Source organism: Brachionichthys hirsutus, chromosome 1 (assembly GCF_040956055.1).
Source record: "Brachionichthys hirsutus isolate HB-005 chromosome 1, CSIRO-AGI_Bhir_v1, whole genome shotgun sequence".
In the NCBI taxonomy this organism is placed as follows: Eukaryota; Metazoa; Chordata; class Actinopteri; order Lophiiformes; family Brachionichthyidae; genus Brachionichthys; species Brachionichthys hirsutus.
The window spans coordinates 11040154-11057769 of record NC_090897.1 but is presented as its reverse complement, the minus strand read 5'-3'; the positions used below and the strand labels follow the sequence as shown (position 1 = coordinate 11057769).

Sequence of the window (17616 nt, the reverse complement as noted above, 5' to 3'; positions counted from 1 at the left end):
CAAGAGTAGCAGAAAAGATATGATGGCAAGAAAGCAAATGTGTGTGTGCTTTGTGTGGCATGCCAAGATGGAGGAAACCCCAACGGGTCAAGTCCATTTCCTTCATGCACTTCACAGAGCAGCAGTATAAGGAAGCGAGATCTGATGAAAAGGCATCGTCAGTGTAGTTAACAGCCAGAACAACGACCCCGACCCTAAACTCTGGCTCAACCCTTCTGACACATCAGCGCTCCGACCCGGCCCCCACTACCGGATGCAGATGTCTCAACGCCAAACGTGACGACACTGGCTTCCTGTGTAAAAGGAAGAAATCAGCTGACTTCAAGAAAGCCTCAAAAAATACGTGAACTCCTGCTGTCGGCTCCCGTCTTGCTATAACTTCTCTCTTCAATTATATTTCATGTTTCAGAAATTGTTTCAAGATGAATCACTTTGGAGTCAGAAGAAATAATGTTGGGCAGTTTTTAAACAGCAAAGTTTTCAAGACGTAATCTGGGTATGGCCTTAAAAAAGCAGCGAGCAGCTACTGCAAATCAATACGACATATCCCTGATGAGGGGCGACAAGAGCTCCCGACCCTCTGAGTAAAGGGTGACGTGTTATAGAAAGGAAAATGATGGTGACCGTGGTGGTGTTCCATTGATCACCAGCTGTTTGAAGCTTATGTGAAACCTCACATTAACGCCAACGCTGCCTTGTTGTACGTCACAATTTAAAATCACACCCACCGGAGCTGTTTTATGGTGCGGTGGGTTTGCTCGGTGTAAACAAATAAAGCCGTCAGGAAGAAGGATTCTGTTGCAGCATTGCTGTAAAATCTCTACAAGAAAAGGGGCCATTATGTGTGTGTGGTGTGTTTTGCCCCGAGCCTGGGTAACTCCAAGAGTACACAGCTGAAGAATGATGGTCTTCTTCAGAGAATTTGTTCCTTTGCTTAGTTGAAAAAACATCTAAAAATAAAAAAACGTCTGACTGTTGACCTAAAATCACAAGAGACACCACAAAAACGACAACAACTAGAAAAGCACTGAAGAGAACGCAGACCTCCGCTTAGAAGCTCATTCAACACCGATTTAGATTCACACCGTCCACATGGTGATCTGGATCAGCACCAAAAGCGTCTAAGTTGTTCTTGGTATCGTTATACACCAACCATGAAGAGTAAACGTGAATCAGACTTGATGAGTATTTTAACAGATTTCTGAATCCATAAATGGAGTTTTCAGTACTAAAATGTAATATTCTTCCCAACACCATTCTGGTCTAAAATCGGTCAATAATCAACCGAGATATCGAAGAACAAATTCTGAAGCTCCATTGACCTGGTAGGATTCCCAACATTTCCTAAAACTTTCCTCGTGATCCGTCCAGAACCTTTTAAGTTATCATCAGCAGGTGAAAACGTAACCTCCAGGGTGTGAGGTATCAATAATTATAAGAACCTGAAACATGATCCTATTATAAAGTCCTTTCTTCTGTGTCGTCACACACCTTTTGGTGGAATTCTGTGCACATGAAAGAGTTTTTTTTTGGTCCTTTTTTTTGGTAGATAAACCTTAAACCTCTGTCGACACATTTCTCCCACAGTGGGAGTTCACCTGGGAGCTGCGTGTTTACCAGACACGCACCTCCACGCACGCAACCCAGCAAAGCAAATGGACCCGGCCGCCTCAGCTCCACGAGCAGCGACGCTACGACCGAGTGTTTGGCAGGTGTGAAATGTCCCACGGCTCGCAAGTGGGCATCGATCCGATAACAGACCGGCTCAGCGAACGCAACTTCAAGGGGAACTTTTCAAGCTCCCGTCTGTTTCCTGAAAACAAACATTTAAAGACTCACCAGCTGCCGACGGTGCTTAAAAATAAAGAAAAGGAAACAGTTGAAAGGGGCCGCAGAAAGACTCCCCGAACGCGGATCTCTAAAGGCTCTGCCGTTCCCGTCTCCTCGGATTCGGGAACCAGGAGCTTCAAAAACTGAACTCCAAGCGTCACTTTCCGGGATCGTCGTCTCGTCGAATAAAGAGCTCCTCCTCACGGAGCCCCGGAACCGTTACAGCGAGCAGAGACGGGCCCGCCTCGCCTTCGACGGTTCCCTTCTGGAAGTGACTTTAACGGAAACGCTGACCCTGTTTCATAAAACCCAGAGCACCAGAAGTTAAACCTGCAAGCCACAGAATGAACACTGAACCACGGACTGAAGTTATTCTAATTCCAGTCACAAAAGTGAAGTCAAAGCTCTGTCACTTAAATTAATCTATTTTTCACACACAGTTTTGTGCATTTATAGTCCTGTTTGTTTGGCATTGATCTCCTTGTTCTAGAATCTAAGATATTCTGGTAAAACAATAAACTTCAGCATCTGGCAAATAAACAGATTCAGCTTCATTTCATTATTTAATATACAATATTTGACAGCGCTTGAGATTTGTTTTTATCATTTCATCCCTCTATAAAGTCCGGAAATGAAATAATCAGACAGAGATGAAACCGAGAGATTGATAAATACTTTATTTTTGCTCAACATTCATACAAGAACCAAAACAAAGCGTGAATCTATCTACGCTGGTCTGGTCTTGGGCTCCATCAGTCCTGCAGCTTCTGCCTGTGGTGGACTTGCTGGTAGTAACGATTGTGACGAGTTGTCGGTCTCACGCTGTGCCGTTTGTGTGCCGTGGCCTTGTTGTGCTGAGGTCTTCAGTCTGGGGTCAAAGTAAGGTCTGTAGATGTAAACCCCACCCCCGACTCCAAGCAGCGTGGCAAGGACCACCTGCGAGAAAGGAATCCTCCTCCTCAGCATCGCTTCTCCCAATGCTGAGAAATGAGATGATCCTGGAAACAGAGTAAAGTGTTACATTCTGTCTGCTGTAGAAACTTTAAATTGTAATCTAAGAATCTATTGTCATTTTAAATCTCCTGTAATCTGAATATTGAATATTGAATATTACCTGCAATCACAACATTTAATGGATTAACTGTCTTCGTGGACGGTGCAAGATAACTGCTGGAACAATGTGTGTTTATATATTTAATCTAGATTAATCAACGTGGAATAGATTTAGAAATGCCCGATGGTTTTGGTGTTATACATTTTATTATCTTAATTCATCAGTAACTAAATCAAATTGACCAAACAAACACCAACAACATAAACATGATCAAATGTCAACACTTAGTTGAAACCGAGATGTTTGATTTATTTGCGCTCTTTGACCCCACTGTAAAACTGTGTGTTGGTTTTATTTTGAAAGGTCGGCAGCTAGCTTGGTAATTTACCATCAACTGTATTTATTTAAATGATCTTATATATATTTATATAACATTATAGCCGGCTGAAGGCTTCATCACTCACCGAAGAAAAGTGTCTGTAATCACCAAATACAGACAGAAAATTGAGGTAAAAATACGAGAACAGACTTGTGTCCTCTTCTTCTTCTTCTTCTACGTCTTTTTCGGCTACGTTTTCTTCTTCTTCTTCTATGTTTTCTTCTATGTTTTCTTCTTCTTCTTCTTCTTCTTCTTTATGGAAGCGTATCAGCACCATTATTCAAAATAAAATGCATTACCGGAAATGCTTTTTTATTTTCAGAATATAGGTGCCTTTTTCCCCAGAACGAAGATCAGCATAGACCGCCATCCGTTCTTTAAAACGTTCTCTAATATTTATCGTTTGGAATAGGTCGTTTTACGCTATGAATGCAATAATTAAAATATATCAGTTGTATATAATTTTGAATTGAACGTTTGAAACTCATCGGACTAATGGCATCGCAGTATCCGACATTTATTTTGAAATCAGGAAGTAACATTTAACCGGAAGCGCGTTTACATTCGGAAGTACTACTTGAACTGTTGAAAACAACTTCCCCTGCGCTAACCTGGGCTTGATGTGAATTAATTGTCGGCTTGTTGAACTCCTTAAAGTTTAACGCTCTCATGCCAACCGGAAATATCGTCCCGGTCGTTCACCTTGATCTGGTTTAATTCAGTTCGCTGTGTCCAGACTGAGTCCGGATCCGAACACGCTGTCAGCGTCTGACACGCCGAGACCGAAATGACCCGATGGAGTCGATCCGTTCACGCCTCAAACTCGGGAACAAAGCGGCGGAAGTGAAACTAAGGAAACGAAAATCCCGGTTGTACTCAAACGAGGATGAATCAGATAATGGTGATGATGATGATGAATATATTTATTAGATAGAATGTCTTACAGTACAAGTACAGTCACACAGTAGCATGTATTACAGTACAAATACAGTCAAACATCCTGTCTAAGAGGACCAGAGGGTTTGGCCCTTGTGTGTTATTTCCACTTCTATAACAACAGCTGTCCTTTGATGTTAGAAGTGAGACGCAGACTCTTTTTTAATGTGACCTTTAACCCCACAGGCGCGCTGGGAGCCAAGGTCGTCGTGTTCTCTGTGGTGTTCAGGCTGATTAACTGCTTCCTGGTTCGGACCAGTTTCGTCCCGGATGAGTACTGGCAGTCTCTGGAGGTCTCCCATCGGATGGTCTTTGAATATCCTTTAGCACCTATCTTCTGTGTACTAGTACACCGAACACAACTACTATTTACTACTGTTTCTGCTCAGCTAAAACCCCGACGTGTTTGGGGAAAGCGTGCTTTTATTTTTTAGATGAGGCTGAATTACGGGCTTGGGGTTTGTGAAGCTGCACCCTGCCCTTGATATCTCTTACACTATTATTTGTATGTGATGTTACAACTTTAACACGCGTCACTTATGGGTATTCGACCTGGGAATGGAAAGCAGGAATAAGAGGATTCTTCTATCCACTCCTCTTTGCTGTCATATACAAGATATTACACGTCATAAACTGTGACTCGGTCCATCTCCTGGCAAGTTCACATATGTTGTTTTTAGAATATTACATCAGTATGCCTTTATAAATGTCAAAATAAATGTTCTAAAGTCACTTTGGTTCTCTAACCTTGTTCTGCTTGGATCACTAGATTTGGCTCCCGCGAATGTTTCAAGCGCTCTTGGCTGCATTTGCAGATGCAAAATTCTTTTTCCTTGTTCGAGCGTTGGAGAGCCGTGACGCTGCAACGTGGACAGTAAGAAATATGTCTCTGTGGTTTGCTGCAGTTCTGCAAGAAACAGGCACTAATTCAAAGAGATGACGTGGAGCAGCACCCACCCGTCTGCTCTTGTGTTTTTTCTTCTGGCCTCTAGTTCTTCTGCCAGCTGTGCTCGTGGTTCTCGTGGTACTGCTGCACCAGGACTCTGACCAACAGCATGGAGACCACTGTCACCGGTCTGGCTCTGGCTTACTTCCCCCTCCCTGGATCGAAAACGCACAGCAGGTTTTTTTGTGTGTGTTTTTAGTGGATCATATCGGAACGAGATCCTTTCACAGATATGTTGATGTTTTTTTTTTTTTTTGCCAGCAAAAAATATTTAAGCCTGGTTGCCTTGGCCGTCGTCGTCCGGCCGACGGCCCTGATCGTCTGGTTTCCTCTGTTGATTTATCATTTCTGGAAGGAAGATAGAAAACTGAGACTCATCACTCATGAAGTTATTCCTATAGGGTTCGTACTTGTAATCTATCCACTAATCAATGCTTATCATCGTGTCTTTAACTGATGTTTTTCTTATTTACCTCATTTCCAGAGCTGCTGCTGTTGTGATTTCGACAGTACTTGACTGTATATTCTATGAAAAGGTAAAACGGTCGCAGCGAGAGGAACAGATCCGGTAACTGCGCTCCGTAAAGTCCGATCTAACAACGCTGTCTGTTTTCCAGTGGACTGTGGTCCAGTTCAACTTCCTCAAGTTTAACATCTTCCACGGCGTGGCCGATTTCTACGGCTCTCATCCGTGGCATTGGTATTTCACTCAAGGGTTTGCCGTCGTGATCGGCCCTCATCTTCCTCTTTTCCTTCACGGCTGCACGCTTGCTTACAAGAAATATAAAGTCCTGTTAGTGGCCGTCGTCTGGACTCTCCTGGTTTACAGGTGAAAGCGCCGCGTTGCCCTTTTCAGTGACACATATTTGTGACGTCGGTAACCATTAAGCTGCATGTGAACCCGGAATGCACACTGGACACGTGGTGAATCGTTTGCGTGCTCAGAGTATGAACAGCCAATCAGAAACAAGGACTTAAACGAGGTCTCTTCTTTTTGTAAATACGAGACAGCTGTCAGTGTATTGCTGTATTATTATATTGTTTCTTAAAGCATAGATATTTGAGTCGATTTTTGATTATTCAACTAAACCTATACTTATTTCCTGATGTTGAATTAATTTTAACCCTCATGAGACTTTGGTTACGTCTAGTTTGCATCCGTTTTTTGAATTTTTGAGCCTCTTTGCTCACTCTTTACGGTTTGTTGGCGCATCGATGGAATAGTGAAAAACCATTTCCAGGACCGCGCTGCATGTATGACAGGAAATAAATTGAATGCCTACTCATGGAAACATGTTCTACCAATGTTAAAGATTCCTCATGTTTCACTTGTATCAGTTTGATGGATGCAGGACCGTCCTAATCTGTCCTGATGCCTTTTAGCTCAGATGACAAATGGCATTGAACTTTTTTTTGCCTCAGTTTTCTTCCTCACAAGGAGTTCCGGTTCATCTATCCGGTGCTGCCATTCTGTATGTTGTTCTGCGGTAAGTTCTCACTTTCACGCAGTGAACAAACACAAAAGACGCAATGTTTTAAGTCCTCTTCTCCTCCAGGGATATCTCTGGCTCGTTTGAAGGCGTGGCGACGAGCCGCTGCCTTGGCGTTGTTGCTGAGCAACCTGGCCGGGGCTCTGTACACCGGTCTGGTCCACCAGCGAGGCGCTCTGGACGTCATGACTCACGTCCAGACCCTTTGCGACGTCCACAGCTTCTCCAGCCCTCCACTGCCGGATGTCCTCTTCCTCATGCCCTGTCACTCAACGCCTTTTTACAGGTACAGTGCAAGCGTTCACACCAGAGGGATGTCTGCAGGGGCTGAGCTGCATGATGCGTTATTAAAAAAATACATTAACGAAGGGTGAGTTGCACATTCACCATTTTACTTCAAAGGCTGATGCTCTGGCAAGAGTGAAAAATTCAGTTTCTAGATTTAAAGTGTATTTTTGGACTTGATAGGTGGCTTTTATTAAAAAGGAAGAGGTGATCCTTTTTCTAATACCTCAGTGGAGTTTAATTAGGGATTTGATCCGATCCGCCTTTAAATCTGGATTAATAGAAGTCCAATTGACGAAATATTACATAAATAGTTTCCTTCAATAAAGTGATTCAATGGTCCTGGCTGCAAAAATATATTTAAGTCTTAGGTCTGAATTTTCTAAACAAATGATTTTGAACTATTGGTAGAGTTTAAGATCTTCCATTAACAATGGCAATACTTGATTTCTTCACCTTTACCAAGTTTGTCTGCAAAGTCTTTCTATTTCCAGTCTGTTTAATATTCTTAATAAAACCACATTTAGAATAAGTTTGCCCAAAAAAGTTAGAGCTACACATTATGATTACTAAGCAACAATAACAAAGGCAGCAGCAGCAGCTGATGGTTCCGTCTCTGCAGCTTCGTCCATTGCCCGATGAAGATGAGGATTCTGGAGTGTCCCCCAGACCTCGGGGAGGACGATTACGTCAATGAGGCCGACAGGTTCTACGACGATCCTCTTCACTGGCTCAGGACCTCGTTTCCGTACAAATCTTCTCAACCGACACATCTGGTTATGTTTGATGTTTTGGAGAAGGTAACATATTCAGGAATTACATTTATCTATACAGAGAAAGGTTTGTCCCAACTTTAAAATGTCTTTTTGTTTTATAGGAGATATCCGTGTTTTTGCAGACAAATAATTTTGTGAGGACAGCAGAGATATTTCACACTCATTTTCCAGAGGGCAGAGTTGGAAGAAGCATATTTATTTATGAAAGGAACTGACAAACACTGGATCACTGGCAATCCTCGTAGTGACCAAACACCAAATGTGTTTGCTTTCATCTTTCATTTTCCAACAAATGTAACAAACAAAAACTCCAGTTAAAACAAGCTCAAGGTGGAATGTCAGACTTAATAAAAAGGAAATGACAACCTTGTCACACAAACCTGTCTATAAAGCAGCAAATAAAACATGTCCGAACATCTTGAACTCCAGAGTGTGGCATTTCCTTTCCACTCAGTATGCCAATTTTCAAATTTACAGGCCAAAATACTAAAATAACATTGTATGAGATATTTTCGTCAAGTGCAAATGATGTCAGATATGCTATATCTTTCACTCAAGCCTGATAACGATCACTTCAATGAACCAAACGGATCAAGGACATTCAGTAGCATTAAAAAGCTAACATTGTGCAAACTTACAAGAGGAGAGTTGGCCTCTATATACAGCCAGCAATAGAACCTGCAACCACACCAGAAAACTGCTGAACCGTGTTCAGTATTTGGGGTCGAAAGGCATCGGGCCCAGTTCTATTTTCACGTCGGCCATGTGTCTGTCTGCGTTTCTTCGTGGTCGGCTCCACTTTCTTTCGCCGTGTGCTTGAGGTCTGGCTTTCTGCTTCTTCCGCTGTTGATGCTTTGCCTTGGAACCCTCGATGTCCGTGTCGGGCCTTTCAAATGGCCTGCTGCGAAATGTAAAACGCAAATGGTGTGAATAAATGTTAAGGAGTTGAAATACGTTCAAGCATGAACAACAGAAAGCGTCAGGTGAACCTTTTAAAAGCATATTTTGATGCTGAAGGAGTTAATGGGAGACGGTTCGACAACAAATCAATCCAGCAGCAGCAGAGATGACCGAGCGCTGGATTAACATGACTTGTAACATTGAATTAGGAGTTACTCGTTAGCCGTCTTTTTTTTTTTTTTAAGAGGTCTCACTTTGTGACGCATGACCGAGATGTAATGTCTTTTTCCTGCTGATAATTCCGACATCGAGTTGACCTCTGATTAGGAATATAAAATCTAGGTCGGACAGAGAATAAACGGAAAGTGTGTGAATCGAATTTTCTGTTAATTCCACAGCAGTAGCTGCAAAGAAGCCTAAAACTAGCAACATCTCCTCGTAGGAGGGCAGCCCCAGCAGACTCACTGCGGTCCGTAGACCTTCGTGTAAGCCTCTCCGAAGAAGTGCCGGTAGACGTAGTCGTCGAGATCCCCGAACACGTCGTCGGTGAGCCCGCGGTACTCTTGCATGTCGGTCAGATAGTCCTCCACGCCGCTGACGAAATCGGTGAAAAGCATCCGGTCGTGGACGAACAGTCCTTTGTGGAAGAAGTTGTTGACGAACACCTCGAGGTCTTTCCAATGGTGGAAGTGATCCACTTCCTGCTGCAGATAGCTTCGCAGCAGCTGGTAGAACTCGTCTGCCCGAATGGGCTCCATGCCCCTGTTGAATAAACTCATGGACTCCTGGTGGGCGCAGTCGAAAACCCCCGTGCATTCTTTCATGGTGGACTGTTGGGCCTTGTGCCTTTGATCTTTGGGAACTTTACCTCCTGACTTTCGAGTGTTGTGGTCGCTCTGGAAGGAGTCAAACTGGTGCTTGTGGGCTCTGTGCTTCTTATCGTAGAAGCCTGTGGCCTTGTTGATGAATGTTGAAGCTGAATCTTTAAAGTTTCGGAAGGTCGACTTTACAGAATCTGAAAACTTCCTCAGTTTCGCTTTCACGGCTTCCTTTGCTTTTTTGATCTGCTCTTTGTGGTGATGGACGAACTCCTTTGAGGAATTCTTCACAGCGTCGAATGTCTCTTTCATTTTCCCTGCCACGCCTGGCGTCACGCTCTTCACGTTCGACTCTGCGTCTCCTTTGGCTCTGTCCTCTCTGGTCTCCACGTACAGCGTCTCCCACATGTCAGAGCGCTGCTGCTCGCTGCTCAGTCTCTGCTCCAGCTTCCTCAGTTGGGACTGGAGCTCTTCTGACTCAGAGTCTCCTTCTTTCCTGCTCAGCACACTTATCTCTCTCCTGAGCTTCTCCGTTAGCGTCTTCTCCGTGTCCAGCTTCGTCCTCAGTGTCTGTGCTTCGGCCATCGTGTTTTCCTTCTGGCTGTGGAAGCTTTGGATCATCTGTTTATCTTCTTCCAGCTGGGCTTTCAGCCTGTGGTTTTCCAACAGCAGAGAGTCGATGCGAGCTTCCCTCTCCTCCCAATCTCTAATTTTAGAGCGCAGGTTCCTCAGTTCTTCTTGCAAGGTGGACAGGGACCTCTCTCCTTGTTTTATGGAGCTTTTTAAAAGCTGGTTCTCAGCTGTCAGCGTCTGCTGCTGAGCCACAATGCTAGCCTGCTCCTCAGCCTTCTGCTTCAGCAACACCTCCAGGTCGTCTCTCTGGGCCTTCACGGCAAAAGAAGGAACGACAGAGAAAGTGAAGGCTTTTAAATTGTGGAGGCTCACAGGGTCCATTCAAATCATCAGCTTGTGAACAAAGAAGCAAAAAGAAAGGGGGGGGGGCGCTTTTTCCCTTCAGCTTGTAACTCATTACTTTTGCCTTTGCTTTAATAAGTTACCTTAATGCGTCTTTGCTGGATGCCGAGTTCCTGGTTCTCTTTCTTTACCTTCTCAATCACTTCAGAGAGCAGTAAAACGACCGTTTGATCGTCCAGGTCAAAGTTTCCCCTCTGCAGCTGAGACAGAAACAAATTATGGTCCAGTAAAGTCGCAGTTACACTGATTGTTGCTGTTGTTGTTATGAAGTGTTTGTTGCAACTTTAAATGAAGCATTGCTCAAAATCACTGGCAAATTATTTTGGATTTTCAGTGAGTCTGACCCAAACTGAGTTTGTTGTTGGTGTAACAATGAAAAACAAGAGACTTCCAAAACAGAACTATTTAAGTTTTACAGATTCATAGATATTTAATTGCATTGTACTCAAAAGTGTTTCTATATACATCGTTCGTTCACAAACACAACAAGAAATGGAACTGTTGCGTTCTGCAGCATCAGACCAAGAGCTCGTGTTTTGTTAAGCAATCATTTCAACAGGAAACAGGAAGTGTTACGCATTAAAGAGGCCTGGTAATAAAATAAAATAAAAAGAGCACATCTTTGCTGGACTTGTCTCTGACCTGTTTTTTGAAGGGTTCTTCAGCATGCTGGAACAGCAGATGTCTCACGTCGTCCAGTTCGTTCACTCTGATTGTCTCCGTTGTTCTTTGTCTTTCCTGGCTCTGCACTGTGCCTTTGAGATTTGAATCGTAAACATATATTATTTTCAATGTGAGGAAATGTGTATTAGCTGGTAAACTACATTTACAATGAGGCCGTTGAAAGCTTACCGTGAAAGTGTCCGAAGCCCATGCTGATGGCTACGACCAGGGCGATCAGGACGCACCTGTTGAGGATGCCGCCGCCTTCGGCTCGCGTGGCCTGAGCATCCAGATCATCGGCAGATCCGACCCCAGCCTGCTGCCCCTCATCGCCCTTCTGATTCCACTCCTCAATCTGGCCAGATTCCAAGGCCGCCTCCTCCTCGGGCTCTGTCACGATGCTTGCGGTATTCTTCCTCGGCCTTCGTCTTCGGACGGCTGTGCTGCTACTTTGTCTTTCCTCGTCTTCGCTGCTGCTGCTGGAGTCTGTCGCCGCCGGCTGCTGCTCCGGGACAGCTGCAGCAAAATGCACCGCGGTTCAATGACATCATCGCTTGGTGGGAAGCAATGACAAGACAGAGGAAGCCAACACACAAATGATGTAATGAGCACAAGTGAAGGGGGTTACGGTCGCAGAGCACCTTTTACACATCAACCCAAGTCTGACCATTAATACAAAACAATTTTCATCCAGTTTTGATTGTGAAAAAAAACAAAAAAAAAAACACTCTTTGTTTTCTCTCCTAGTTTGGCATGAGAGGGTTGCTCTCACGCTTATCACTTATCACTCCATTGGGTGACAAAGAGTTGACTTTAACCCTTTTTTGTATGGATTTATTTTAAATAATAAAAATTAGCTAGCCGGAAACTTGCAAACACCACACAACACGTTATCTAGATTTCACAGGAGCAGTAAGTGACTCTTAACTGCTCATCTAAACTGGATGGAAAATATTACATTTGTTAATCATACTTGTGTTTTAAGGACAAACCCACGTGCACACACGGAGCAACCGTTTCCCTTCATCTTTAGATGAAAGCTCAACTGCCTGACAGGAACTGAATGGATTAGTTACGCGCTTCGCTTTGCATCACATCGCTCTGGTTTCAATCAGGCCACCTGTAAAACAGCGCCCTCCGGTGAGACGGTGTCTCAGATGGCAGCCTAAGTTCAGAAGACTCTGAGGAAGTTTCCAGTGACTCAAAACCAAACCTGCTTGTGCAACACAGAAAACAGCCACAGGGGGGAGGATTGATGAGTTTAGTTTCTCTCTCGACTCAATACGTCAGTGTGGCTAAGCCTACCGGTCTCTGCGGCGGTGAAGGTGTACTGGCTGCTGCAGGGGGTACCCAGGTACAACCCCCTGTTGGGCTCGGCTTCCAGCTCAACCTGCTCCTCCTTCACGTCCCCGAGAGCAACGATGTCCGAGTGATCGCTGGAGGACAGCACGGACGAGTGCCGTTTCTCAGCGGCATCGCCGCTGGCCTGAACGTACGCAGAATGTCGAGAATGAAACGCAAAGGGAGCAGCGGCAGAGCGGATTACCTAGAGAACTGGTTAAGCTGGTTTGTCTCACCTCTGAAGCAAACGGTGTCTCATCAGTGGTTCGTTCTCCGCGAGTGTCTTCGTGTAAACCAGAAATACTCTCCACAAGATATTCAGCTGGAAATAAAAATGAGAAATCATTTGATGCAGCAAGACGTGTCTCACAACAATAACATAGATTCAATAGCATTTCTACTCAATATCTGCCGATTACTTTCTCAATTCACAAACGTGTTCGTTCCATCCAAAGGAAATAAACAAGCTAATCATCTGAAAGTGATCAGGTAGGATAGGTTCATCTAGAACGGTGGATCCAGATCTATTTTCTTTAACGTTTTCATGCACGGATGAATTCAAGTGTCTCTGAATCTGCATGAATTCATATTGGTGGTACGATTGTGTCTCTCCTCCTGTCAGTTACCAAACTTTGACCCAAATCCTATTAGCCCCCCTTTTTATGATACAGGCATGGATCAGGATCCGCTGGAACACCGTCAGTTATCCATGCCTGGTATGTTTTTGATAATTAAAAGTCCATCTCACAAAAAAAGAAACACTAAAAGCGATTTAGGATCCACGGCCGTACATAAACCAAGTGTGATGATATAACCTCTTCCCGTTGATTTTACCAGCTGACTCAGAGGTCTCGGTGTCCTGCCGCTTTGTCTCCTCCACCCGAGGACGTTCTAACGGCTCAGCTCCGTATTCCCCCGGAGCCTCCGGCCCCAACGTCTCGATATCTGAACCCTGAAACCACGGCAGGCATATCATCAGCATTTTTTATGGATTACTCAGTTTATAAATAGTGTATTACTTGGTAACTATAAATAGAGCAAACACGTGTAGATGTAGAGTATTGAGATAGAGATCCTAAAATAAATATTTCCCTGTAAGACAATCTGGAACATAGAAATATTAAAAACATTAAAGGCTATTTACCACTTCAGATTGATTATAGAAATAAATGTCATTATCAAACCCTCAGCTATATCTGAAAGTATTTCATCACGTGCAAATTAAGGGTTTCAGGGGAAATTGGTAGTTTCAAAAAGTCGTTAATCAACTTTTAGATAGTATACTATAATAAATGTTCTCCTTTCTACTCATTTAAAAATGCAGACACTATACAACTAATGAAAATGTCTGATATTAATAACAAACATAAAGCATTTGTACCTCATTGCTAATAATGGTCCAGCCACAGGATGATTCCGCATCGCTTGATGTCTCTGACATCTCCGTCAGTGTTATTCAGGGATCTGTACGAGATGAAAAGGGTGAACGCTTCAGACACAACTGTTTGATGAAAACGACAAGATAGGTCAGAAAAACAATATGATGACTCTTGACTTTTAACAATGAAACATAATTGATACGATCAATGAATCACTGGTCTTCTTTTCGGCTTGCCTTGAAGTGAGGTGGACGGTTTGACAAACTTGACTCCAAAAGCCACTAACCGGACAAAAAGAAAGTACTCGTTGGAAACATAAGGTATTTTTAGTAGCCTATATATATAAATACAAAAATAAGATGCTTTTTTAATGTTTTTTTTTTTATGTCACCAAGTTAAATGACTAGTCACCACTCCTAACAAGACCCCGCATGCTAGCTGAATGTACTTTGTTCCTAAAGTATATATAATCATGTGATTAAATGTAAAAATAATTTATTGTTATTGGCTTCACTGAAACGACGCGCGCGCCGTAGGTCGGGTCACAGTTATCGCGATAACCTTCGAGAAGTCCTCTCGAGCGTGTTCGGACGTCAACAGCTAGCTCGGACTCCGTGTCCCTCGTCCGGCGTTGCACCATCGTCGTTAACAAACACTCCGGGCCCCAGGAACTGTACAATCTGTTCTCGTCCTTTGCTTCGTCCTGCATCCATTTCCCCTCCTTACCTCGGCGGACGGGCCTCTCAGCAGCGAGCGGAGGTGCGGGCTCAGCTCTAGCAGCCGCTCCCTCCCGGTTGTAAACAATAAGGCCACGAGTGAACGGCAACAATGCGAACGTAAACAAACAACGTCGAAGCACATGAATAGTTTCAGATGAACGAAGCGCGGTCTGTGCAATACGGAAACACAACAACACGTAAAAACATGTAATATACTTGATAAAAGGGCAGAAAAGGTGCAGCACCAGAGGTGACAACAGCGAACGCTGTCGTCGTGAAAACGAAGCGGTTGTTCTGAGGCAGTTTGTCTAACTTAAGTAGCTTCTCTCTTGTGCTTACACATAATTTGTGGCGCAGATTCGCCATTTTAGAAGTCCAATAAAACATTTAAATACTAAGAACACAAAGGTACACCCACCAGTTTCCAAGTAGCTCCAGGTTTGCTGCAGTATTTTCCAACTCAGGCTATCTGTTGCAATATGACGAAGCCGACTCGACGGGAAATGTAGTTTTCAAACATTGAGACTGGCCAAGCAAGTACAGTTTCTCAAATTGTGAAACTACATATCCCATAGGCCAGTGCGCCAAGTAGAACGTGGGCGTAGCGAGGCGTGTTCTCGGACGACAGCTGCGGACTCCGACAAAATGTAAACAAGGAAGCGTGAGAAATAGAGTGCGGCCTGACTCCAACAACATTCATTAATTATTCAGACTACTAGACAACAACACTATAATTAATATTATGTTTGTTGTTCGCAGTGTAGAATATGAGAAGTATTTAAATAATTTTGCTAATAAATAAAAGTTAATTTGTCCATCACAGAGTACATGAGCTCATGTTGTCTGGGTGTTTGGTTGAGTGTGCACTATTTAAGATTAAGAGAGACTTTTAAACGGGGGAAATTAGCTTGTTGCAGCAGCAGTGGAAGACGACAGTTGCAGAAACAAGGGTCCATAAAAAACATGCGTGAAGTTTAAGGTGACGAGAGAGACAGAAAGAACCGTACCATGGGGCCCCCGTGCTGCAGCCCACTTCAGACACACAGTCTCACAGTCTGTGAGGGGAGCTGGGCAGTTATCCATGTTTCCAGGTGACATTCAAGCCCCTTCCTTCCATTGTTACTCTCAGCAGTGCCTGGATGGTGTTGAGGGCACTAGAAAAATCCAAGAACACGAGCTCACGGTGCTTCCAGTGTTCTCCAGCTGAGAAAAGGATAAATGCATGTTTGTCCAGTTGTTGGGGTTCGCTAATGTCCGTTATGCAATTGCCTAAATGTGCCGTAAAATCAATAGCTTGTGGATCAATGTTAAAGAAATTTTGATCAACATGAAAACCAAAAGCACGTTCAGGTTTCCACCAAGTTTTATTCAAGAATCAGACTTTTTCATAATTATTCACTGCCTAAAATCTTCTCACTACACATATGTATCAAAAACAAATTGCAATTCATTTTGTTGATAAAGAAAAATCAACAAAATATTTAAAAAAATTAACAGGAAATATCAGAAAACATTACAATTACAAAAAGGTACATTCAAGACTTGGAACTTGGAACAGCAGCTGTGGGTTCCCCTGAGTTTTACCGTAAAGGAGCTTCCGTTCCAGTCCACATTAAATTAACCATTTAATGTCAGGGGAGGAACATACAGCGAGTCAGATGATACACAGTCCAGATTCTCTGTTTCATCCAATCAAATTCACATGTTTGGATTTTTACATTAACAACCTAAATACATTTGGACCTATTACCAAAACAGGAATAATAAAACATGAGGTAGCAATTGTGTGTCTGTACGAGGCATGGAGGCCTATTTCAGAACCTGTACGAGTACAGCAGTGGTGTGTGTTCTTCACAAGCTGCAAATGTCAATAGCTGCAGCTGTTAGGATCGCATCACATCACTTGAGCATGATGCTCTGAGTTCATACTCTAAAGAGAGTTCTAACGCTCTAAAATGCAGGATACATGATAGGATTCAAGTGAAAATAGTACAACAAATAAACTGGCATAAAGGAGTATCAGTTTACACAAATAGGATGCTTTAAATTTATATTTTACCAATATGCAACAGAAACCTTTAAAAAAAAAATCTTTGGTTTAAATTGTTTGCATTTCAAAAGAAAGTTAAACTGATTGTGTCACTTTTCATCCCCAAACTTTCTCATGATTGAATCGTCTGCAGAATCCTTTTGATTATAAATACAGAAATGTTAAAGTCAGTGCACTCACTGACCTTTCAATCATCCATTGCATCTGCGACAAGATTTGAATAATTGACATTTATTTCTTGGAATATAACTCTCGTATCTATCAGGCAAGGAAATCTATCAAATTCGAGTAAATAATTTTGTAAATTAGTTTTCATGAGGAAAAATCAGTGAGTGCACATTTACACATGACTGCACTGTTGCAACACAGACTCCTCAACAATATAATATACTGTATTTAACTCTTATAATTTTCACCTACAATTTACAGACATCTGTTTGCAACAGTTTTTGAGGATCTCAGCGACATGATGATTCGGATTGCGTGCATAAAATTGATTCTTAATTATCACGCCATCCTAATTAAGTCCCCGCGTACCCTACTGGCACCTCCTGAGTTTCAACCCACAACCATTTTCAAGCGTTTTGTTGCGGGACAAGGCCACTAACGTGCAAGGCTTCATTTGAAGAGCAGAATCTCAACTCATCTCAAAGAATGCGCTTCATCTTTGGTTTCATCTGTTTAGATTATTTCATATTGTTCTGTAACCTGCTGTCAGAGATTAGTTCAGAGGCTAAAATAAACTCAGGTAGCAGACAATTATTTGGGCTATAGCATCACAGTCACCGCTGCACCGTGGCCAATAATACAAAACTACTTGGCAAACAAGTGCTAATATTATCTATTCTACAGATACAAAAAAAACCTACTTGGAACAAAAGTAACTGCAATATGTACTCAGAAGTACATGATCTATAACAAAATATATATTTTTTCCCAAATTAAATGTTCCATGATGTTCATTCAATTCTTCACTTTCAACACTGCTTAAACGCTTCCATTGCTTTTACTACACCCATTCTTCACATGTTGCATCCTTAAAGTGGAACTTCTCTCTCAGACAGATTCGGTTTCC

The 17616-nt window shown here is 42.9% G+C and overlaps 3 protein-coding genes across 7 annotated transcripts; 1 reads left to right on the top strand and 2 right to left on the bottom strand.

Moving 5' to 3' along the window:
* Positions 1 to 2505: 2505 nt before the first annotated feature.
* LOC137898293 (protein PIGBOS1) lies at positions 2506 to 3472 on the bottom strand. Its single transcript, XM_068742318.1, has 2 exons — positions 3349 to 3472; positions 2506 to 2828 (listed from the first exon to the last, which is right to left on the bottom strand). The coding sequence occupies exon 2, from the start codon at positions 2794 to 2796 to the stop codon at positions 2557 to 2559; it is 240 nt and encodes a 79-aa protein (XP_068598419.1). The 5' UTR covers positions 2797 to 2828; positions 3349 to 3472; the 3' UTR covers positions 2506 to 2556.
* A 571-nt stretch (positions 3473 to 4043) lies between these two features.
* Positions 4044 to 7921, top strand: pigb (phosphatidylinositol glycan anchor biosynthesis, class B). Its single transcript, XM_068760585.1, has 12 exons — positions 4044 to 4164; positions 4386 to 4515; positions 4737 to 4854; positions 4969 to 5073; positions 5192 to 5322; positions 5407 to 5547; positions 5630 to 5681; positions 5763 to 5974; positions 6568 to 6632; positions 6702 to 6921; positions 7543 to 7720; positions 7798 to 7921. The coding sequence occupies exons 1-12, from the start codon at positions 4059 to 4061 to the stop codon at positions 7909 to 7911; spliced, it is 1572 nt and encodes a 523-aa protein (XP_068616686.1). The 5' UTR covers positions 4044 to 4058; the 3' UTR covers positions 7912 to 7921.
* On the bottom strand, positions 7872 to 14925 carry ccpg1 (cell cycle progression 1). 5 transcript variants are annotated; one of them, XM_068760544.1, is made up of 11 exons: positions 14910 to 14925; positions 13775 to 13857; positions 13228 to 13345; positions 12630 to 12715; positions 12358 to 12538; positions 12173 to 12265; positions 11242 to 11568; positions 11032 to 11144; positions 10473 to 10589; positions 9062 to 10299; positions 7872 to 8597 (listed from the first exon to the last, which is right to left on the bottom strand). In XM_068760544.1, the coding sequence occupies exons 2-11, from the start codon at positions 13832 to 13834 to the stop codon at positions 8408 to 8410; spliced, it is 2523 nt and encodes an 840-aa protein (XP_068616645.1). In that variant the 5' UTR covers positions 13835 to 13857; positions 14910 to 14925; the 3' UTR covers positions 7872 to 8407. The 5 variants fall into 5 exon arrangements, with proteins under 5 accessions (XP_068616645.1, XP_068616659.1, XP_068616667.1 ...); XM_068760558.1 differs by having other exon boundaries at positions 7872 to 8594; XM_068760566.1 differs by having other exon boundaries at positions 10473 to 10583.
* Positions 14926 to 17616: the final 2691 nt, after the last annotated feature.